General features: G+C 36.8%; 1 protein-coding gene across 3 annotated transcripts in view; it reads right to left on the bottom strand.

Annotated features, from left to right (window-relative positions):
- Window positions 1–26,150, bottom strand: part of BICC1 (BicC family RNA binding protein 1) — a 257,535-nt gene that overhangs the window by 167,287 nt on the left and 64,098 nt on the right. For all 3 annotated transcript variants that reach the window (XM_032312164.1, XM_032312165.1, XM_032312166.1), the window contains exon 2: window positions 9,181–9,227. In XM_032312164.1, the coding sequence (XP_032168055.1) occupies window positions 9,181–9,227 (47 nt within the window). The remainder of the gene's footprint in view (window positions 1–9,180; window positions 9,228–26,150) is intronic.

Genomic DNA, 26,150 nt, shown 5'->3' with positions numbered 1-26,150 from the left:
CAAGTCTTCTAGATAGAATAAAATAAAATATCGGAGGTACAAACTTCAAAATGACCGACCCTCAATATGATTTTGAAACATGCTTAAACAAGTTATAAAGGACGACAAAATCCATATCATTTATTTTACTGTATTAATTTGGCTTCAGCCTTGTAGTTGTCCATCTCATGCACTGTAACAACCCCACTTCAGAGCCCTACTGAGCATAACTTGTAGCTTTAGACAGAACTTCTCTCAACTATAGAAGAATGGCCCACCCAAGAGGGCATGATAATTGCTGAGTTAAAGAAAATCACTTGTGTTTTATTAACAATAGTAAAAAAGAATAGTCAAAGTCAGAAAAGCACTCTTCAAGTTGGCTGCCACCAACTAGCTGTCTGACCTTGAAAAAACTCAATCCAAGTCTATTCAGAGCGCCGTCCAAAAGAAAAAAACACCATCACCATAACCAACTTTAAAAGGTACTAATTCTTCTGTGAACCCGTTTTAAGTCAATAAAGCTTAAGCTCTTTACTAAGTGTCAGAGCATTCACTTAAGTCATACTAAATGGCACTACACAGACCCATTGTTTTATGGACTGTAACCCTTCAGCTGAGTCTTTTACCCTAGGTAACCTTACGGAGTTCATAATGAAGAAAGAAAATCACACAGGAGTTTGGACTACTGAGTCACAGAGCCAGGTGAAATCTTCCAGGGAGATGCTTTCTACACTTTCATATGCGGGTCACCATAAAGGTGACATTGTCTCCAAGCCAAATGTCAGGTCAAGAGCTTAGAGTGAGAGACAGAATGTGTGAGCTGTATCCAAGTGGGCCCTGACCTGTCAGTCTGAAATCAAGTATCCTCATTTTATATTATGTACCTAGCAATGAATTGGGACCAGCCTTACTCAGCTGGGTGAAGAATGGAAAGAAATGTCAATTCTTCACATCTGTACCAATGCACAGGTTAGGTAATCTTTACCTACTTCTGAATCACGTCAATATCAAAGATTTTCAGGCCTCACTATCACTGCACAGACAAAATATTGTACCCAGATATTGTTGCCACATGGGACCCTGACCCTGAGAGTGAACAGAATGGTGAGAGATCTGAAAATTATGTCATATGATAAATCAGAAACTAAGTATCTTTAGTCTAAAGAAAAGACATAAAGATATTGTACAAACCATCTTCAAAAATTTTTAGACTTCCAAATGGCAAAGCAAGGGCAAAGGGGGAGGGACTTTCTAAAAAATTAGCACCAACTAAAAAATGATCTGCCTTGTATACTGGGATCTACTCTGTTTACAACCGCTATGATACAGAAGGAACTTCAGGGCTTGATGGGAAGTAGAACCAGATGACCTCTCAGACTCCTTTCAACAAAATTTTGTATATGCTATAAAATGACAACAATTTATGCATCTGAGAACAACCTCAAACTATTAGCCATGATGATCTGCTTTTCTCCATGACATGGTAGTCACTGTTAGTCTTGGTTTTAAAAGTATTAGAAGCCCACTATAAGGAAAGTACAGAGAAAGAATAAAAATGAACTATAATCCCACAGCCAAGACAATCGCTGCTATCATTTGGCATAACTTCTGCCCCAATCATTTTTCAAAGCATAAATATATGTAAGAAAATTTGAGACAAGCTATTTATATACCTTCTGTCCTGATTTTTATATTTATATGATACTCATTTTCTTAATTCATTAATTACTTACCAAAAAAGCATGATTTTTAATGTTTACCTAATAATACAAAGTTTGGCTATAGCATATTTCAAGCATTATATTAAACATGTAGCTTATTTTTAATCAATTTTAATTTTAATTATTATACATATTACCACATGAACATCCTTTTACAATGATCTCTAGACACCTCTCTGATGGTGTGCTATGTATATACATACACGACTGAATTTATCTTTCTTAGATATAAAAACAATTTGAATCATATAACAATCAAAGGACATAATTAAATATACACACATATATATCAAAGCAATTGCAAGGCTCCTCTGATTAGAACTAATCAAACTTAATCCCACCTCAGAAACCATTAATGCCACTATCTTGACAAATTGCTTCTAATCCCCCAAATATGTTTATATTTGCATATTATCAGTTATTAGTATAATATTTGTTTACCTGTGCCATGTTAAAATTGCCCTGAAATCTTGATATCAGCCATAAATAAAGAAGTCTGTATCTCAATATTTTTAAATTAAGAAAAATATTGACAACTACAGGGATTAAGGACTTTAATCCATTCAGGGAGAGCATTTTACAAAATAATATAAAAGCCATTTTAAACTAAGACCAATAAATCACTTAACTGGACCTTTCGATTGCCATTCTATCCCAGCCAGGTACACTGCATGTCACTATTTAATCCAGAGTCCTGCCTAGTAACCCTTCTTAAAAAATCTATTTTCATGAATTCAGTTTTTGATTTTCCACATGAACCAGTGCCTTGAGTTTGGTTTCAAGAAGAGAGAATATTTAACTGGAAAAAACTAAGCTTCACCAGATACTGACTTGAGATTATTCACTGAAAAAAATCATAGTAGTAATTAGGGTATACTGACTACCATCAAGCTATGTTTTATAGGAATCTTAATGACATCCCCTACCTCCTGGTTGCAGAGAGAGGAATAAAAGACAAAATGGGTTTTCATAAAACAGTTGTGTGAAATGGCTGCCAGAAATAAAGCCAAAATAGACAAGACAATAGAACTCGACGTGATTACAGAGCATGCTACAAACATAGGCCCAACATCCAGACTATTCATGTCAGATAAAACACCTAGACTACTTAGAAGACCAGAGAATGGATGATGTACAAGTTATTTAGTCTTTTTCTTAATCTTTTCTCACCCTTATCTGCTAGATAATAGAGAGCAAATTACAAAGGCATAAAAATGGTATCAAGGGGTGCCTGGGTGGCTCAGTTGGTTGAGCCCTGGACTCCTGATTTCAGCTCAGGTCATGACCTCGGTATCCTGGGATAGAGCCCCACCTCTGGCTCTGCACTCAGCAGGGAGTCAGCTTGAGGATTCTCTCCTTTTCCCTCTGTCCCTCCCCCCACTCTCTCTCTCTCAAATAAATAAATAAATCTTTTTTAAAAACACAGGATCAGGACCCCTGAGTAGCTCAGCTGGTTAATCACCTGCATTTGGCTCAGGTTATAATCCCAGGGTCCTGGAATGGAATCCGGAATAGGGCTCCCTGCTCAGTGGGGACTCTGCTTCTCCCTCTGCCACTTCCCCCATGCTCCTGTGTGCACACAGTCTCTCTCTCTTTCTCTCATATTCTCTCTCAAGTAAATGAATAAAATCTTTAAAAAACAAAACGAAACATAGGATAGATTCCTACCTTTAACAGCTTTTAAAAAGATCAGACAACCTATTTTGGAAAGGTTGTTCTATTTTTCTAAATCTTACAAATGGTCAGTCATCCCTGTTTAGCCAGGGAGAACTGTGACAACAAATTCTCTCACTGAAACTTACTCTCAGGGCCATAGTGTTATAATCAGGAATAAGAACTCAACATCTCTGAATGGTAGCTTCAAGACTTAACTACCTTTTAGTGGTGACATCCATTCCTGATCACTTTTGCTTAAAATTAGAATCAACACTTTAATGCTGCATAACCTTCTCCACACATCTTCAGAACTGTGACACCAAATACTCTTCACTGTATATACACCTTTTTGTAATGTTTGAATTGCGAACCATGTGAATACATTACCTATTAAAACAAACACCAAGATTAAAACTTTAAAATATCTTAATTTTACTTACACAGAATTTAAAATGTTTAAGCATAAAGTCTTAGTGCTAGAGAAAGTATATCCTAGGCTATAGTTAATTGAATTCATTTTTAAATAATTAAACCAAAATTTATTTCTATTACCAGAGGAATATCTATTCAACACATACAAAAAAATGACCCATGGAAAAAGCAGAAGCAATTCTATAATTTCTGCTTTGGCCCCTGCTCCAATAAAAAGATTAAAAAAGTCCCTAAGATTAACTAAAACACTCATTTTGTGGTGCATAGGGAAACAAATACTCCTTCCACAATTTTCCTCAGTTGGTAACACTTGCTACTTTTCAGTCTTAAAATGACGAAAGTAATCTGTTTGCCTTAAAAGGATGAGTTTGAGGGTACTAAAAATGCAGCACAGTTTCCAATACAATACAGTTTCCAAACTGACATATTTTTTTATAAACCATCCCTGCATTAAAAATGTGTGATGTGTACTTTGGGAAGAAATAATGTATATAACCCGATGCAATGGAAAACCTAGCTTTCATCAGTTATGATGCTGACCTGATTTTGTCTTCTTCAGCCATTGCGATTCAGGATTCCTAAATAAAGCACTGTGCTTTGATGAGTCACATTCATAGCACAATTGCTATACTCATCCCCATCTAATATACTGTAACACATTTTCCCTCCGATGGGGCCATAGTCATCTCACAAGAAAAAAAAGAACTGATTAAAAGGAAACAGGACAGACAGTGAGTAAGCCATGAACAACTGCCCAAAGAACTGTAAAAATCCTGGCAGATCATTTCCATGTGTTTCAGTTAAAGTTGACATGAGAGGTGGACAGCGAGCTAGAGAGAAATGATAAAGTTGTATCCCTTCCCTCCTTTTTGTAAGTATAGTTACAGCCAAAGAATAAAAAGTACAATTACTGGAGATCTTGCAAAGCATTCATACAGAAAAACATTTGGAATATACCCAATGTAAACAGTCTGATTTATAATTCTACCAGCCAATCAGAGAATATTTAAAAAGCACTTTATATGCATTTTTAATAAACACAAACAAAAAAGGCTAAGAGTATATAAATAGTTCTTTTTCAAAGATGGGATGACAGATTACATTTTTTCTTCTGCATTAATTATATATTTGTTCTAGACAATTTAGAAATGACTTGTTGTAAGTAAAAAGAATAAATTTAATATAAACGCCTAGGCGGTTAAAATGTGTAGATTAAAGTATGATAAATAACGTTTACAGTTTGAGGAAAATTTTCTAATTATACTGAATTTTCCTAAAGAATGATTTCCTCCATTAAGAAATGTTTATAGGTTGAATAGTGTCCCACAAAAATGCCTATGTTGAAATCCTAATTCCCAGTACCTCAGATTATGACCTTATTTGGAAATAGGGTCACGGCAGATGTAATCAGTAAGATGAGATCACTGGGGTGAGCCCTAATCCAATATGACCAGTGTCCTTACAAAAAGAGAAAATTTGGATAAAGAGAGAGACACACACATACACACAAGGAGAATGCCTGTGAAGACAAAGACAGTGATGGGGAGGACACTTCTACAAGCCAAGGAACACCAAAGATGGTAAGCAAACCACCAAAAGCTCAGAGACAGGAGTGGCACAGGTTCTCCCTCACGGTCAGCTGTGAGGAACCACCCCTGCTGACATCTTGTTCTTGGACTCCGACTTCCAGAACTGTGAGACAGTTAATTTCTGTGGCCACCCAGTCTGCGATACACTGTTTCAGCAGCCCTAAAACTAACACAAAAGGTTCCCAAGCATACCACAGGAAGACCTTATGCTCGACTACACCCATTTTTCAGAACTATCTGCCTTTTGGTAGACAGTGCTTGCAAAAATCAATCCTCCTCCATACGCTCCTCTTCCTCCCTCCCCATAATGACAGTTTGGTAAGCCTATGTAACTAAGTTTTCTCCAGCTGGATATAAGACATGACATATGCCTCCAGGTCTAGGCCTAAGACTGGGGATACTCTTCTTCTTTCTTACCAGCTCCCATTTACACATGGTGCTCACCCAAACCAACCACAAAGAGGAGGTCCATTCCTTAAGGAGTAGCAGAGCTACTTCTTAGATGGAATCGGGGTCTTTAACTGATAGCATAGGACAGAGCCACCCACCAATGGGGAATATTCTCCTTATAATGTTACAAAAAAGGAAAAGAAATAACTGTTCTTTAACCCACCAATTCATTGAGTTTCTCTGCTATAACAGATTAGTCTTTTGCTCTAATAGAGTACCAGGGGAATTAAACTTTGCAAATACATGTGATAAAACAGTATGTAGAAACCAGGTAAATCTCTGAAACAATAAATGTGACTCTATAGGAGAAGTTCCAGTGTAAACTGAACAATCACTGTTCCGAATCTGAAACAATGTATTTGATGACCTTAGTAGTTTTAAGTTACAATTTAAACTCTTTTGCAAATCTACCAAATCAAATTCTTAAAGATTTCTTATTCTTGAAGATTTTTTTTTAATTTGAAAATTTTTTGTGAGAATAATTAAATTTAGTAAAGCATATATTGTGATTTTATATACATTTTAATCATACAAAAATTAACATATAAAAGCCTCACACTCCTTCTCCAATCTCCTCTCTAGGGAAAGCCAGTACAAAGCTTAGATGTTATAAGACAATAAGGTGATCAAATTTTAAAGTCAACTCAAGAGAGATTTTAATTTTGGTTTGAGATACACACCAAGAATCAAAACCAGAACATATTCTAATAATGACTATATACAGCCTTCATATCTGCCTAACTCTGAGAAAAGAAAATTATTTTCTCATTTCTTATTCATAAATACTTCCCAAATGTCATTATCTGAAACTGGAATATGTGTGAAACTAGAAGTCAGCTCCTGGAGAACAATTCAATATTTCTCCATTACTTCATTCTACTGTAGATGAACCATAATGTCTACTCCTGTCTGGTCAAAACACTGAAAATTACTCTTTTAGAATTTGGAATGTTTGCCTTTTATTAAGTCACAGGTTTCTTTTCCAGGGTGACTATCCAAAATCTGCATGGACATTTATCAGGAAGACATTCTACTGAACTAAAGAAGAAAATAAAGAGATGAAAACTATTCCCATTTAGTTATTTAGGGACTTCATTAACCTGTGACCAGGAATGGAATCTATGATTCCAATGTATGGTTTGCTGGACGCACACATGTTCCTGGAGTCAAACATGTGTTTCTATTTAAACTGCTGGAATGTATATATGGCTCCACAAAGGGTGATAAATATTAGCAAATCTTCTAAGAATGAAGGTCCTTTATAACCACATACACCATGTTTTGATTCAGTTTTTCAAATGTCTCAGTCAAACAAAGCTGAACAATCTGCTTTTTCCATCTGTCCACAAGCTAAAAACCAATGAATAAAATCCTTCCACAGATCACATCTATCTGTCCCTTCATAGCCAACCCAAAGCAGATCTGTGATTTCTGCTATTTGTCTTCTCCTTCCCTCCCTCATGGCAAGCTTTCCTGAGGTACAGGAAGAGGCTTCTGAAATGCCCAGGTAATGATAAGTCGGATATTAACCATTATCAGGTAATGCCAAGTAAGGGGTTTCAGTTAAGTACAGAAACTTCAACAGGAGCCTAAAGAGGGGGTAGAAAACTCTGGTCAGACACATTCTATTTGGCCAGCATAGCATTCTAAAATTTTTTAAATTTAAGTTCCTTTAGGAAAGCCCCCCAATACATATAAGATATTTCATAAGATATTATATCTCACCATGAACTATGAACCCCACGGATGTCATGTGTGCAAGCCAAATGTCACAGGAATTCTTCCAACCCTGTTTAGCTTTCTTATATCATTTCTTTGCCCAGAGTGCCCTCCCAGCCCACCCAAGCCTACTCTTCAATTAACTACTACTCCTAAGTACTCAAGAAGTTCTTTCTTATCTCCTAGAGCCCCAGTCAAGTGCTTAACCCTCTCTAGCCCCAGACTCTCCTGCTATCTCTACAACTTTACTGCCAGACAGCAGACTAATTTCTTCAGGGCAAGGACTATGCCTTGCTCATTTTAGTCTCTCTAGCGTGTAGAATACAGCAGGTGGTAAATACTTTCAGAATGAAGAAATGGCAATACAAGTACTGGCTGAAAATATTTGCTTCCATATTCTTGGCAAAGAATGAAGAAAATGTTGAAGCTAACAAAAAAGAAAAAAAATGTAGATTACACAGAACAAAAAATAAAGAGGCTGTAAAGGCTACATCTGGTTACACACGTGATTTCCAAAGGCTTATGGCCTTCTACAGCATTATTTAACCTCATCTATGGTTGCTGCTTTATTTCACTCCAGAACATCTGTGTATTTGTTGTTACACATATGCTTTCTGGATCCCAACAACAAAGACACAAATATAATAAATCCAAATAAATGAAAAAAGAACATGAACTTGAGTCAATCTCTTTGAAAGGATAGGCATCTTCCCTTATACAAAACTCTTACTTTAAAATAGAGCTGACCCCTTCCTCATATCAGGGAGATCATATGATAGTTGTCTTTCTCTGCTTGACTTATTTTGCTAAGCATGATACGCTCTAGTTCCATCCATGTTGTCGCAAATGGCAAGATTTCATTTCTTTTGATGGCTGCATAGTATTCCGGGTGGGATTATGGACATTGGAAAGGGTATGTGCTTTGGTGAGTGCTGTGAAGTGTGTAAACCTGGTGATTCACAGACCTGTACCCCTGGGGATAAAAATATATGTTTATAAAAAATAAAAAATTAAAATGTAAAAAAAAATAAAATAAAATAAAAATAAAATAAAATAGAGCTGACTAGGAATAATCAATTGCTAATCATAGTTCTCACCTCCATTTTTCAGTCAGGTCCACTCCCAGTTCCCTTTGCTAAATATGACTAGCAAGACTGGCTTCAGCGAAGTTCAGAACTCCCAGAGGACAGTCAGGACACACTGGACACCATCACCAATAGTGAGCAAGCAGGTCTAAAGGTTCATCTTTCACTGATTATTATTACCCCACCCATGGTCGTGCTTACTGGAAATGAGGAAAGCTGTGAAGGATTCCTCTCCACGTGCCAGGTCAAGTATGTATATGGGGAAAGAAGCAACGAGGGTAGCCGTGAAAGACAACCAGCACAGCATACCTGGCAGCCTTCACTGCCTCTTTGCCTCATTAGAGTTGCTCAAGAGGAGCAAGAAGTTAGAACGGTTACTTCCCAAACAACATCTCACCCTTTCTTTGCCCGGAGCATCTCCAGCTGTCTCATCAAAACCTATTTGCCTTCATACGGAAGGGGAGCTTTCATGGGCCTTGAGTGTAACCATTGAGACACACTGACTTCTCCTGAATTATCACTAAGAGGCAGGAGTACAAAGAAACTTACCTTCTGAAAAAAGTCTTCCCCACTTTTGCCTTTTCCTTCAGCAGCAGCTGTAAATAAAAACGTATACATTTAAAATAGTTTCTTTTTTTTCGGCCTTTGTATTCAAAAGCCTCTCAAGTATCAACTATGAGAATAACAGAGCAATAAGCGAGATGCCATTCTTGCTCTCCCAAAGCTCAGTGCCTCCCTGAACAGGCCTCATCTGGTGGAAAGTCACAAACAAAAACAAAAACAAACATACTAATTCAATCAAATATACAACTTTAGATAATTTCACACTTTTTTTTTTTTTGTCTGAAAGACCCAGGTCTCTTTTCACACACAGATGAAAGTAATTGCATCCTTAATTAAGGAATGACATGAGCAAATGCAACTACCAATATAATAAACTATAGTGCTCTAAGCACTTCCTATCTGCAACCAATCCCAGGCATGAGGTTGCCTTTGCAATGGGTGGTTCATCCCACAAGGTCTTATACTCTTAGCTATTTGTTCTACACTTTGCAATGACTATATAATCAACTTGGGTTTCAGCTGCCATCATACTACTTTAATTCACTCCTTAATTTACATTTATAAGAAAGAGACAAAACATCATCAGGATGAAATGGTAATAGAGAAGGTCACACACAACAATAAAACTTCATGTGAGATTAATTTAAAAGTCATTACCTTTGAATAATTGTTCTTATTTCTAAATGGCAGACTATAAATATAGGAGAAAACCAGGTCTCTACATTCAAAAGTCTTATAAGTCTGTGAACCTTCTTTTTAATATGTGGAGAGGAGTAAGCAATTTGACTAAAAGAAGAGAGGGGACAAAGAACCAATAGCATCTTGCTTGCAAAAGCCTCGAACTGCATTGGGGGACTCAGCTGATTAAGCACCTGACTCTTAACTTTGGCTCAAGTCATAATATTAGAGTCATGAGATCAAGCTCTGTGTTGGGCTCTGCGCTGGGTGTGGAACCTGCTTAAGATCCTCTCTCTCACTCCTACTTTCCCCTCCTCCTCCTGGACACCCATCCCAAACTCATGCTCTCTCTTAAAAAGAAAAAAAGGAAAGCAAACACCAAACAGGTTTCAAATTCAGGTGCAGGGTGGAACAGTGGTTAACCGGAGAAGCACCCCTTGGATAAGACAAGGAAATGAGCTGGAGCAAGAACTCTTAGACAATGAAATCTAGAAGCCATGGTACCCCAAACACCTACTGGTCAATACTGATGAGGAGCACTGTGTGTACATGCATATACATATACATGTGTGTATGTGTGTCCAGGACACTTACTAAAATTATTAAAGACTCTTGAGTGTCAATTATACCTCAATTTGAAAAAATTAATGATGACCCAAGAAATGTGGCAGGTCATTCTGTTAGGTAGAAGACTCAAAACTCAAAGAAATTCCCTCAAAGAAATAGCAAGTATTAATATTAAATTTTTTAGCCAGCTTTAATTTCATAGTTAAATATAAGACACCTTCTATAATCTTGTAAAAATATGTATTTTTGTCAACAGGTCATGATCTCAGGGTCCTGGGATCAAGCCCCATGTCAGCTCCCGGCTCAGTAGGGAGTCTGCTTCTCCCTCCCCTCATGCTCTCTCTCACTCATTCTCTCTCTCAAATAAATAAATAAAATCTTTAAAAAAGAAGAGAAAAGAAAAGAAACGAAGAGCTAAAAAGAAACAAAAAATTTAAAACTCTATGCTAAGGGCAGGCTTAAACAACAGCCTCTCAAAGATGTTCATGCCCTAATTCCTGGAAAGTATGAAATCTTACTTTATGTGGCAAAAGGGATTTTGCAGTGTGATTAAATTAAAGCTGTTGAGCTTGGGAGACAATCCTGAATTACCCAGGTGGGTGCAATGTCATCACAAGGTCCTTGTAAGAGGGACGTGGGAAGGTCAGAATCCAAGAAGGTGATGTGACAATAGAAGCAGAAGGAGAGCAGGACACATAACAAAGAAAGGAGAGGTCAATGGAGAAAGATATTAGAGATGCTACGCTGCTGGCTTTAAAGATGGACAAAGGGGGCCACAAGCTTAAGAACAGAGGTAGCCTCTAGAAGCTGGGGAAGGCAAGGAAATGGGTTCTCCCCTGGAGCCTCTGAAGGGAGGATGGCCCGCCAACACATTGATATATGCCAGTGAAATCCATTTCAGACTTTGCAACACTGGAACTACACAAATAAATTTATGTTGTATACCATAATGCTTATAATTTGTTACAGCAACAAAAAAACATAACAAAAAATGCAAAAAACCCTAATCCATAAACCCTAATACATAATGCCAATACCATTTAATTTTACTTTCTGTACAAATACCAAATCTCTAACAGCATGAACTGAGAACAGAAACTGAGCAAACACATGTGAGCATTTCAATCACACACTTCCACAAATAGGTTTCCTGGAAGTTAACACTACCAATTATGATTTTCACTCTCTAATTTGGAAATATGTTAATATTAAAACTTTAAAAAAAGAAAAAAGGAAGGGCAACTGGGTGACTCAGTCAGGTAAACATCCAGATCTTGATCTCAGCTCAGGTCTTGATCTTGGGGTCATGAGTTCAGACCCTACATTGGGTTCCACATTGGGCATGGAGACTACTTAAAAAATAAAAATAAAAACAAATTTTAAAAAAGTTTTTAAAAAGAGCCCCTAGGTGGCTCAGTGGGTTAAGCCTCTGCCCTCAGCTCAGGTCATGTTCTCAGGGTCCTAGGATCCAGCTACGCACTGGGAATCTCTGCTCAGCAGGGAGCCTGCTTCCTCCTCTCTCTCTGCCAGCCTCTCTGCCTACTTGTGATCTCTCTCTGTCAAATAAACAAATAAAATCTTTAAAAAAAATTTTTTTAAACCATAAAGAGCAAATTTGACCAAAACAAAAACAAAAATAAAAACAAAACAAAACAAAACAACAACAACAACAAAACCAAAGCTTATACTTTCTAAATAAACTGGAAAATGTGGATGATCCTACCTAGAGGGGCTACCTAGGCAAGAAAAAAGGTCTAGTACCCAAACCTAATAAGTGCATTGGGGGCATTTCAGCTTGGCCCTCTCTTAGGCTTTCTCTTTATCTCTAAAGCAAAAAACAGTATGAAGTGTCCCTACTTAATGACAAAATCACTTGGTGATCAAAATTGCATAGTGTGGCACAAAGATCTGATAAAATTCTAGTGACATTGAGGAAACACTTCTTTGAAAAGAAACTTTGGAGTCAAAGATATTTTCAAAGGCCTATGAAGCAAGACAGGCCTAACAAGACGACTTTCACCCACAGGGAACTCCTTCACAACATAGAATTCATCATTTTAAATTTCATACTACAAGTACACTTTATTACAGACATTTCCTTTAGGACACTTATTTTGCTCCTGATAAACTCATTATGTCACAACCTTGAAATGCCCCTTCATTCCAAGTCCAGCTAAACAGACTTCACAGAATGGCCTTTCAATCCCTGCATGAATAAAAAGAGGGAGAGAGGATTTTCCTTAGACTCAAATTATAATTAACTATGTTCTAGAAAAACATCTAAAATTTAAAAGAAACCTGCACCTTTAGCAACCTTAGGAGATCAAGGGAAAGAGAAAGCAGGGATACTCAATGGCACCAAAAATACTCATACTGAAATTCTTTGGCCTCTTTCCTTCCAAGTATTGACATGTACGAAACTCCCAATCTGAGCCTGATTTCCCCCTAAATCCTGAGTAGTGTCTATTACTTAAGCCCACCAAGCACCCTAGTAAGAGACTCCGACCAGATGCTAGTAAGATCATTGTCTCAGGTACAAACCATGGTTAGACCACGTCATAGGCACTATATATATAGTAACTATTCCTTATCTCATTCCCAGGTTGCTCAGTCTCCTGCCAGCCTTTTACTGACCCCATGAAGGCAAAGCTGTCAAGGCCACAGAAGCCAATTAAAGGAGAAGGACATAACACCAAAAGCATTCTCTCAGCCACCCCAATGGAGGATCCTCCCTGCTCAAATTTGAGAGCTCAGTTCTCAAATAGTCCAAATTCCTCAGTATTAAAATATAAACTTCTCTGAAGAAGTGAGAGATTGTGGGGAGGAGGTTTGCAGAATATTTACCTCTCAGTATAAACTTAGGTATTTAATAAGTTCATTTTACAGATGCAGAAAAGAATAAAAAGTAGTTCCCTCTTTCATTCCATGAATATTTAAGTCCTGTACTGGTCAATCAGAATTGACAAGGCCCTGATCTCATTCAACTTACAACCTTGGTCCATATAGTCAGAGTCACCCACTAATAAGATTAAGCCAAAATCAAAACTTAATTTTAGTGACAACTTCCCAAAGATCTTTTCATGGTAACAGCTTCCCCCAAACCAAACTTAATAGAAACTTAATTTAGCTATTCTCATTCAGAACAATGTACTAAAAAGCTACTCATTTTACTCTTAATCCAACACTACAGCTGGGAAGCTCCCACCAGGCCTGAAGAACACAGGGTACTTTTAGGAAGACCATATAAGAGCTGGATACAAAAAAAGAAAAAGAAAACACATGAGATATGATAATATCTTGACTCAATGGTTGTCTTTTCACTATGGTTGGAGAGGCAAATACTGCCTGTGAAATGAGCCAAGCCATCCTGATGTTGTGACATTCCTTGACCTTTGAAGTCTGACTATATATTCTGTGGTTTAACAGTTCTGTTGAGTCTTCATATTCTTATAAACCAATACACTCTCATCTTTTTTATTCCACAGTATCATGAACACACATAAAATGATTTAACAGGCTTTCTCTAACTGTCTTTATAACATGACCTCTGCCTGATGTTCCAAACTTTAGTCATTTGATTGTAAAAACCCTGGATTATTCTTGCCAATGAAAGCAACTGACTTTATTTTCATGACATAGAACTTCAAGAATAAATTACTTCAATACTACTGAAACATGGCTGTGCAGGTAAAGCATTTCATATTTTAAGCTGAACAATTCATTTTTATGTTTATTATAATTTCTCCAATGCTTTGCCATATTTTATTTGATATTTTTGCTTCACAAGAAATATGGGATGGCAAAATCCATAGCCAATAAAAACAGCAAAAGTTGAAACAGTTGTAAACTATTATACTCCCCCAAACTACAGGGTAAATTTAGTTAATTACTAAATTAAAGGGGGGGAACTCAATTTAAAATTCTTAAGGCATATGGAAACTTGTTTAAATATCCCTTTCACTCTAAAAGGCTTTTCTAGTATAACATCTAATGTTTTTCTGGAGTCAAATCTAAAAAAACAAGGATTATGTATTCACATTTAAAAGACAGAATGGAATATCTTTAAAAACTCGATGGACAGGCAATGGGTTTTTTCCTCAACCCTGTGGAATCTGAGCCAAAACAAAACAAAACAAACAAACAAAACAGTTCAATATAAAAATAAATGAGAAGTAATTCTTCAACTCTATGAAGATTCAAGGCATTTTTCCCTTTTTCTTAACCCAACCGTAGCACATTTGCAACCAAGAAGGCTGCTGTATGTGAAGGTCACCTGAAAATAAATGTGAACATTTAGGTACCCTGATTCTCCAGCAAAAGTACTAAAATTTTAAAACATTCACTTATCAGATCAATTTAATGAATATGCTAAAAGAGCTATGTGAGATATTTTATTCTGTATATTATTGTTTTCAGAAAACTTCCATGACAATTGAGCCAATTTCACTGAAAGAAGAATCATAAAAAGATGAAGAAGATGCAGTTATTATATACTTCCAAAGAACTTTTTATTTTCATGAATCATATCTAACACTCATATCTAAGAGTGGCATATAAAGTTCTGAGAATTGATTGAATAGTAGACATTAAGTCTATTTTTAAAGTTCCTTCAATTCTCAAAGTTATTCAAATACCTAGTAAACTGAAAAACACTCCAAGTTTAAACATCAGTAATGAAGAATGGCTTCTGAAAGTTATATATCACAGTAAGTGTGAGGATTTTCAGACCTCATCTTTCCTAAAATTCCCTACCTGTTTTCAGGGACCACATGAACAAATGAACAAATCAAATTTACCTGCTTTAAAAAAGTTTAAAAGCAAGAAAAGCATGTAGCCCTGTAGAGAAAAATCAAGAAGAAACAAACAAAAGTATTTTTTTTTCCTTCAAATAGTGGTTGGTAATTTGAGAATGAATTTCTTCTTCAGTTTAATGCTTTTCTTAAATATTGTTTTTTGCTGTTGTTGTTGTTTTGCAGTTAAAACTGCCCATGTTCAGAAGAGACAGGAGGAAGATGGTAGTGGAGTAGGAGGTCTCTAGTCTTGCCTCATCCCAGGAATACAACTACACAAAACTATCAAATCATAAATACCCCAGGAATTGACCTGAAGACTGTCAGAACGAACTCCACAACTAAAGGTAGAGAAGAGGCCACATCAAAGAGCACATGCAGCATACACTGGAGATATTCTCTAAAGTGTCAGGACCTTGAGAAAAACACTACAGGGCACTACAGGACCTCTTTTTCATAAGATTATCAAGAGCAGGAAACATAGTTGACTTTTCTAACAGAGAAGCAGGCATGGAGACTAGACAAAATGAGAAGACAGAGGAATCTGTCCCAAATGGAAGAACAAGACAAAGCCATAACCAGAGATCTAAATGAGAACAGATATAACTAACATTCCTGATAAAGAATTTAAAGTAATTGGGGTGCCTGGGTGGCTCAGTGGGTTAAGCCTCTGCCTTCGGCTCAGGTCATGATCCCAGGGTGCTGGGATCGAGCCCCGCATCGGGCTCTCTGCTCAGCTGGGGGCCTGCATACCCCACCTCTCTCTACCTGCCTCTCTGCCTACCTCTCTCTCTGTCCAGTAAATAAATAAAATCTTTAAAAAAGTTTAAAAAATAAAAGATTTAAAGTAATGATCATCAATGGACAGGAAAAAAGAGTGGAAGACATGAGTGAGACCCTTAACACAGAGATAAGGAGTAATATAGCAGAGATAAAAGACTCAATAAACAAAATCTGAAACATGCTTGGTAGAATAAACAGCAGGTGGGGGTACCTGTGTAGCTCAGATGGTTAAGCATCTGCCATCGGCTCAGGTCATGATCTCAGGGTCATGGGATCAAGCCCCACACTGGGCTACCTCAGGGGAGGCTGCTTCTCCCTTCGCCTTTGTCTGCTGTTCCCCCTGCTGTGTGCTCACCCTCTCTCTTTCTGACAAATAAATAAGTAAAATATTTAAAAAAAAAAAAAAAAAAAAGAAAGAAAGAAAGAAAGAAAAAGAATAAACAGCAGGCTGGAAGAAGCAGAGGAAGAAATCCATGACTTAGAAGACAGAGTAATGGAAAGTAAGCTGAACAAAAGAGAGAAAAAAAGTATTATTCAAAATGAAAATCTACATAAGGAACTCAGTGTTTCCATCAAATGTAATAACATTCATATTGTAGGAGTCTTCGAAGACAATAGAGTAAAAAGAGGGCAGAAAATTTATTTGAAGAAGTAATAGCTAAAAACTTCCCTAATGTGGAGAAAGAAACATATCCAGATCCAGGAGGCAGAAAACATCCAACAGAATAAACAAGAGCAGCTCCACACCAAAATATATTATAATTAAAATTGCAAAATAAAATGATTAAGAACACATTTATAAGTAACAAAACAAAAGAAGTCAGTAATTTACAAGGGAGAACCCATAAGGCAGAAACTCTCCAAGCTAGAAGAAAGTGGCATAATATACTGAAAGTGCTGAACTGGAGAAATCTGCAGCCAAGAATATTCTACCCAGCAAGGATATCATTCAGTAGAGATAGTTTCTCAGACAAAAGCCAAAAGAGTTCATGACCACTGCAAGAAATACTAAAGGAGACTGTAAGTGGAAAGGAAAGACCTAATGTGACAGTATGAAGAAAGAAAACAAAAAAAGCAGTAAAAATTAGTATTTCTTTAAAAAAAAAAATTTAGTCAAGGAACTCAAAAAAGGATATAAAATATGACAACATATACCTGAAACATGGGCAGAGGAGGAGTAAAGAATGGTTCAAACTTGAACGACCATCAATTTCATATATATTGTTATATTCAGAACATGTTATATACCAACCTAGTGGTAATCACAAATCAAAAATCGTTAATATATATGCAAAGAACAAAGAGAAGGAAATCCAAATATATCACTAAGCAAAACCAGAAAAGCAGGAAAAAGAGAAAGACAAGAAAAGATCAGAGAAAATCTTCAGAAACAATCACAAAACAAGTAATAAAATGGCAATAAATACACAAAAACTACTTTGAATGTAAATTGATTAAATGCTCCAATCAAAAGACATAGGGTGAGAGAATACATAAAAAAACAAGACCCACCTATAGGCTGCCTACAAGAGAATCATTTTAGACCTAACACCTGCAGGTGAATGAATGAAAAAACATTTATCATGCAAACAGAGGTCAAAAGAAAGCCAAATTCACAATACTTATATTGGGCAAAATAGACTTTAAAACAAAAACTGTAGCAAGAGACAAAAAAGGACACTATAATAATAAAGGGGATAATCCAAAAAGAAGATATAACAACTATGATATTTATGCATCAACATGGGCACACCCAAATAAAACAGTTAATAATAAACATAAAAGAACTAATTGATAATATTGTAATTTTAACAGTAGGGGACTTTAACACCCCACTCACATCAACAGACAGATCATCTAAACAGAAAATCAACAAGAAAACAATGGCTTGCATGACACACTAGACCAGATGGATTTAACAGATATATTCAAACATTCCACCCTAAAACAGCAGAACACACATTCTTTACAAGCGCATATGGAACATGCTCCAGAACAGATCACATATTATGCCATAAAACAAACCTCAACAAATTCAAAAGATTGAAGTCATATCATGCATCTTTTCTGACTAAAAGACTCTGAAAATAGAAATCAATCATAAGAAAAATCTGGAAAGACCACAAATAAATGGAAGTTAAATAATATGTGACTAACCAATGAATTAGTCAATCAGGAAGTAAAAGAAAAAATTTAAGAAGTACATGGAGACAAATGAAAATGAAACACAAACCTTTGGGATGCAGTAGAATTGGTTCTAAGAGGCAATACAGGTCTACCTCAAGAAGCAAGAAAAATCCCAAACAACTTAAACCTAAATAAAGAAGAACAAACAAAACCTAAAGGAAGGAAATAACCAAGACTAGAGTAGGTGGGGCACCTGGGTGGCTCGGTTGGTTAAACATCAGACTTCAGCTCAAGTTATGATCTTGTGCTCCTGGGATGAAGCCCTGCGTCGGGCTCCCAGCTCAGCAGTGAGTCTGCTTCTCCCTCTTTCTCTGCCTCACCCCATCTCTTGTGCTATCTCTCCCAAATAAAATATTAAAAACAAAAGAGCAGAAATACACAATATGCAAACTTAAAAAACAACAGAAGAGATCAATGAAACCAGTAGCTAGTTCTTTGAAAAAAATCAACAAAAGTGATAAACCTCTAGCCAGACTTATCAAAAAGACAAAGTACTCAAATAAATAAAATCACAAATGAGAGAGAAATAACAACCAACACCAGAGAAATAAAAAAAAAAATCCTAAGAGAACATTATGAAAAACTAATATGCCAACGAACTGGATAACCTAAAAGAAATGGGTAAATTCCCAGAAACATAGAAACTACCAAAACTGAAACAGGAAGAGATAGAAAATTTGAACAGACCAAAACCCACAAAGAAACTGAATCACTAATTAAAAAAAAAAAAAAAATCCCAACAAACAAAAGTCCAAGACCAGATGCTTTCACAGGTAAATTCTACCAAACATTTAATGGAGAGTTTGTATCTATTCTTCTCAAACTATTCCAAAAAAACAGAAAAGGAGGAAAAATTTCCAAATCCATTCTATGAAGCCAGCATTACCCTGATACCAAAGCAGATAAAGACACCACAAAACAAGAGAATTACCACCCAATCTCTCCAATGTCCATATATGCAAATATCCTCAACAAAATGCTAGCAAACCAAATCCAACAATGCATAAAAAAAAAAAAAATCATTCACCATGATCAAGTGGGATTTATTCCTGGGTTGCAAGGGTGGTTCATATTTGCAAATCAATCAACATTCTACATCACATCAATCAGAGAAAGGATAAGAACCATATGATCCTTTCAATAGATGCAAAAGAACAATTTGATAAAGTACAACACCCATTCATGATAAAATCCCTCAACAAAGTAAGTTTAGAAGGAACATAATTCAACATAATAAAAGCCATATATCAAAAACCCACAGTGAACTGAGAGCTTTCCTCCTAAGGTCAGAAACAAGACAAGGATATCTACTCCCACCCTTTTTATTCAACACAGTCCTGGAAGTCCTAGCCACAGCAATCAGAGAACAAAAGAAATAAAATGCATCCAAACCTTTAAGGAAGAAGTAAAACTTTCATTATTTGCAGATGACATGATGCTATAGATAGAACACCTGAAAGATTCCACCAAAAAACTGCTAGAACTCATAAACAAATTCAGTAAAATCCCAGGACACAAAATCAATGTATGGAAATCTGTTACTTTTGTATACACTAATAATAAAACAGCAGAAAAAGAAAGCAAGAAAGCAATCCCATTTATAATTGCACTAAAAAATAATAAGATGCCTAGGAATAAAATGACCAAAGAAGTGAAAGACCTATACTCTGAAAACTGTAAAACATTAATGAAAGAAACTGAAGATAACACAAAGAAATGGAAACACATTCCATGCTCATGGACTGGAAGAACAAATACTATGAAAATGTCTATACTACTCACAGCAATCTCCACATTTAAATGCAATCCCTCTCAAAATAGGAGCAGCTTTTTTCACAGAACTACAACAACTCTAAAATTTGTGTGGAACCACGAAAGACCTCAAAGAAAGCAATCTTGTAAAAGAAAAGCAAAACTTGGGAGCATCATAATTCTGGACTTCAAGTTGCATTACCAAGTTGCAGTAAACAAAACAGTATGGTACTGGCACAAAAATAGATACTAGATCAATATAACAGAATAGAAAACCCAGAAATAAACCCACAACTATATGGTCAATTCATCTCTGACAAAGCAGGAAAGAATATCTAGTGGGAAAAAGATATTCTCAACAAATGGTGTTGGGAAAACTGGATAACAATAAGCAAAAGAAGGAGACCAGACCGCTTTTTTATACCGTACACAAAAATAAATTCAAAATGAATGAAATATCTAAATATAAGACCTGAGACCATAAAAACCCGAAAGAAAGCACAGGCAATAACTTCTTTGACAACAGCTGTAGCAACTTCTTTCTAGTGGGTCCCATGGGGCAAGGGAAATAAAAGCAAAAATAAACTACTGGGCCTACATCAAAATAAAAAGCTTCTTCTGCATAGTGAAGGAAAAAATCAACAAAACTAAAAGGTAAACTAGGGAATGGAAGAACTTATTTGCAAAAAACTTATCTTTTTTTTTTTTAAGATTTTATTTATTTATTTGAGAGAAAGAGCACGAGAGTGGAGCGAGGGATAGAGGGAGAAGCAGACTCCCCTCTGAGCAGGGAGTGAGGCTCAATGCCAGGACCCCAGGATCATGACCTGAGCTGAAGACAGACACCTGACCAACTGAGCCACCCAGGCACCTGCAAACAACACATCTGATAAAGGGTCAGTATCCAAAATATGTAAGTAACTTACATAATTCAACACCCAAAAAGCAAATAATCCAATTTAAAAAATGGGCAGAACACATGGACATTTCTCCAAAGAAAACATCGACTTGGCTAATAGATGAGCATCTACTACTCGTCATCACTTACCGTCAGGGAAGTGCGAATCAAAACTACAATGATATACCACCTTACATCTGTCAGAATGGCTAAAAACAATAAAATAGAAACAACAGGTGTTGGCAAGGTTACACAGAAAGGGGAACCCTCTTGCACTGTTAGTGGGAATGCAAACTGGTGCAGCCACTGTGGAAAACAGTATGGAGGTTCTTCAAAAAAGTTAAAAATAGAAACATCCTACAATCCAGCAATTGAATTACTGGCTATTTACCCAAAGAATGTAAAAACACTAATTCAAAGGAATACAAGAACCCCAATGTTTGTAGCAGCATTATCTATAATAGTGAAGTTATGGAAGCAGCCAAGTGCCATCAATTGATAAATGGATGAAGAAGATGTGGAATATATATGCAAGGGAATATTACTTAGTCATTAAAAAGAATGAACTCTCGGGGCGCCTGGGTGGCTCAGTGGGTTGGGCCTCTGCCTTCAGCTTGGGTCATGATCTCAGGGTCCTAGGATCGAGCCCCCCATCAGGCTCTTTGCTCGGTGGGGAGCCCTCTCTCTCTCTGCCTGCCTCTCTGCCTACTTGTGATCTCACTCTCTCCCTCTGTAAATAAATAGATAAAATCTTTGGGAAAAAAAAAAAAAAAGAATGAACTCTCAGGGTGCCTGGGTGGCTCAATCAGTTAAGCATCTACCTTCAGCTCAGATCACAATCTCAGGGTCCTGGGATCAAGGCCCACATCAGGCTCCCTGCTCAGTGGGAGGCTGCTTCCCCACCCCCCTGTACCTGCCCCTACTTATGTGCTCTCTCTTGCTCACATTCTTTCTCAAGTAAATAAAATCTTAAAAAGAAGAAGAAGAAGAAGAAGAAGAAGAAGAAGAAGAAGAAGAAGAATGAACTCTTGCCATTTGCAGCAATATGGATGGAGCCAGAGTGTATGATGCTAAGTGAAACAAGTCAGAGTAAGACAAGCACTACATGATTTCACTCAAATGTGGAATTTAGGAAACAAAACAAACAAGCAAAGGGGAAAAAAGGAGAGCGATAAATCAAGAAATAGACTCTTAACTATAGAAAACAAACTGATGGTCACCAGAGGGGAGGTGGGTGGGGATATGGGTTAAACAGGCAAGGGGATTTAAGGAGAACATTTGTGATGAATCACTATGTTGTACAACTGAAACTAATATAATACTGTATGTTAACAGGAATTTTTTAAAAAGTCACCCCCAAAAATCCCCATGTTCAAAAGTGAAATAAATTATTTTTTAAGGAGACTGTAAGACAGGATATACAGAATTATCTCAATTCTCTATGTAAGAATGAATGCATGGGGCACCTGGGTGGCTCAGTCAGTTAAGTGTATGCCTTCAGCTGAGTAGTGATCCCAGGGCCCTGGAATCAGGCTCTCTGCTCAGTGGGAGCCTGCTTCTCCCTCTCCCTGCCACTCCCCCTGCTTGTGCTCTATCAAATAAACAAATAAAATCTTAAAAAAAAAAAAAAAGAATGTATGTATACACATAGAATGTATATGCTAGGGGGAAAAAGACTTAAAGTAAAATAAACATCAAAATATTAACAATCATTATTTGACTGGTGGGATTACTGGGTCATTCATCACTTTCTCCTTTGCATTTTTCAGAATGCCTTTACATAGCTTGAACTTCTTTTTAATTATAAAAAGAAATCAGGTAACATATTTGAAATCCTTCTTCCTCTTTGAGAGTGAGCCCAGGCTGTTTGTCACAGCATCACTTTCAGCCCACAAGGTATAAAGCAATCTGACAAAAGTATGAAGGTCAAATGTGGGTATAAGCTATTTAAGGGATAATGCCTGTGGCAATATCAGAGATGAATAATGGACAATGAAATCATACCAAGCATAGAATATCACAGGCTTTAATTAACCTAGCGCTTTCTAGACGGAAATACCGATTCTGTGTAACTCTCATGCCCACAGTAGAAAACTTCACAGCTGAAAACACGAAATCCAATGTTTGGAAAACCTCTGTGATTCACATCCAAGTACAGTAGCTAGCCTCGAGACAGAAAGAGACTCCAAAATGCATGAACCAAAAAGAGAAAATTTAGTGTATACATTTCTAATTACAGACTACGTAAAAGAGGGCCACTTTTACTGGAAGGTCACATCAAATGAAACATAAAATAAAACAGATAACACCTTATTAATTTACCACAGTCTAAACTGGATCAATAAGTAAGAGCATGAGCGCAAAGAGATGGACCGTCCATTACAATCTGGGCCTAGAGCATGAACCACTAATTGAACTACACCAGTAATCCAAGACATCCTGTGAGATTTTTTTAAAAATTTCATTTCCCATCAAATTTCCAACTGAACTAACAGGAATGACAAAATTTATGCTGGAGGGGGGGCAGCAGTCATAATCTATTCTAACAATGGGGACTTCTGCCTATTGAAGGTTTATATTCTATTAATCCCAAAATTAAGTGCTCTACAGAATTACACTAATCAAAATGCAGGTTGCAGGGGACTTTCTTTACATGTCGAACCTCTGAGGGCAGTAAAACTCTGTCATTATCCCAGTGCTGGGGATGACCTAAGACAGTGGTGGCCCCGCCACACTCAGGGCACAGCGCAGCCTCAGGCAAAGGCCAACATTTCCTACTCAATCAGCTTTCAGTTTCACAAAGCATCTGCTACTATCAAGTGGAGGAAAACAAATATTCAGAAAAATCTGAGAACACCTAAATTATATTATTCATTGCTTCAAACAACGTTTAATTTGGACTCTTCAAGTAACTCTGGCTAAGAGTTTACTTAGACTTCAAATTTATTGACCTGACAGTGAAGACTTCCTTGTGGACTGATGACCCTAACATACGTCAATGTACTTTCAGTCCAACTGATGAAGAGAAATTTTGCTCATGTCAAATATTTAGCTTCTCCGGCCTCTTTCTTCTAACATAAGCAATTCCTGCACCAGTTAGTCTGGCCTGGGTCATAAACACTATCTGACAATTTTGAGTATTTACATAATATTAGTGTTTTTTTTTTTAAATCAACAGTCTTCTAGCTTTATCAAAAGCTAAAGTATGTTCATGGCCTTTATATAGTTTAATGTAATTATGAATACCTAACACACCACAATGATATGCTGGTCTTCCCAGAGAGCTGCACTGCCCAAAACAATAGCCACTAACCACTTGTGGCTATATAGCACTTCAAACATGGCTAGTCTGAATCCAGATGTACTGTAAGAGTAAAAAACTTACTGGATTTCAAAGACTTAGCACAGAAAAATGTAAAAATCTCAGTAATATTTGGATTATATGTTGAAACAATATCATTTTTACATATGGGGTTAAAGAAATTTATTATTAAAATTAATCTCAACTCTTTTCTTTTTCATGTAGTTATAAAATTTTAAGTTACATTTGCGGTTCACATTATAGTTCCATTATACAGTGCTACTATAATAACTTACTTAACTATTACCCAAAGGAAACTGAAAAAGATTCAAGTAGAGAGCATCCTGACAGGCTACAAAGGACTGAAAGCAAGGAGTATTTCTAAATAGTGGACATAAGCAGCTTGAAATCCAAGCTGTACCTGCCTTAACATCCTGGGAACATTTTGAGGAAAAAAGAAAAATATTGGTTAGTGTGTTGAGGGGGCAGTGAGAGGGTTAAAGAATTAGAGTACTTTGAATAAAATATATAACATTAATATCCATTTCCTTAATATCTAGCTTTGGCCCAACCCAAAACCATGAAAATCTTTAAGAGTTTATGTAGATGGTTATTTAATGGAATGAAGTTTATACTTCTTTTGTGTTTTAATAACATGGCAATGGGGCAAGCCAACTTGTTTTAAATCAGAACCAAATGTGTTCCAGGCATGCTTACAATTCAGGTTATGTGCAAAAATCTATGAAAGGGCAGTCTGTTTCCCTATTCTCTTCACCGAATGGGTGAGGCGATTACAAGGGCACAAAGATATGCTTGCTTTCATCAAGGCTACTCAAATTCTTCTAAAAGGCTCAATTATTGATTCATTTAAACAAAACTTAGTTAGCATCTGAGGCATATAAAGGGGAGATAAAAACTGTGGAGTCAGAAAAGCCTGGGTTCAACTCTGGGCTTGCCAATTTACTAACAGTGTAACCCCAGCCTGTGATTTAGCCTCCCTAAGACTCTGTTTTCACCTCAAAAATATGTAAATAAGCACTCTATAAGTATTTAATAAATGGAAGCCATCAACCTTGACCTCAAAGAACATAAAGTCTTACTCAACTATAAATTCTTGAGGTCAGTAATAAAAATGATGAGACTGTAAAAGGTTAAACATTATTTAAGAGTCACAGATAAAAGGAACTCAAAGAATAAACATGGTGGGGAGCTCTGAGCTGATCCCTTACCATACGAAAGGACTGAGACATGGGAGATAGGGAAAGTGAATTCTGGGCAGAGAATACCCACACCCGTTCGTCCACTAGATTTCCCTTTATATGCCTCAAAGCACTTAAACAGCACCTGAGGGGCCATAGGTCGGGACAGCAGAGAGAAAGGCGAGTTCTCCAGTCATTGGGGCCATGAATATCTCAAGTTGGCTCACACTGATTCTTACCAGGGGAAGCATCACTCCTCAGAGGAGTGTTTGGAAATATGTGAGGTGATGATGTTGTCTCGGGATGGGGGTTGGGTACAATGATGCAGACATTTAGTGTCTAGGGCTAGGAAAGTCACAGAGTCCAGGTCAATGAAGAACCTCCCCACTCATCATACCGGTATCACTAGTTAAGCATTACTTGCAGGATTTTTTTTTTTTTTTTAGGAATATCCTTTCTTCATGCAATGATCTTCTAAATAATACATACCTATGCCACTTCTACACTGTCAGGAACTACCAAATGGACAGGTCCCATGATCTTTCCAAACTCTTTCAGGTTGTCAATAAATTTAACTAGATCACAAAATTTATCTTTTTAATTGGATGCTTCCAGTAGCTCAAATAAGATAGGTCTGCTTATACAAACATACCAACTGGGTAAGAGTTATCTAATACTCCAACGAACTATAAAGCATACCAACTTGAAGATACACTGGGGAGAGGGATGCTCCTGAAAAAAAAAAATCATATTCTTGGGCCCACCCACAGATCCCACCAAATCTTAATCTTTGTGGGAGC

Source organism: Mustela erminea, chromosome 14 (assembly GCF_009829155.1).
Source record: "Mustela erminea isolate mMusErm1 chromosome 14, mMusErm1.Pri, whole genome shotgun sequence".
Taxonomy (NCBI): Eukaryota; Metazoa; Chordata; class Mammalia; order Carnivora; family Mustelidae; genus Mustela; species Mustela erminea.
Note: the sequence above shows the minus strand (reverse complement) of the source record. Positions and strands in the feature narration are given on the sequence as shown.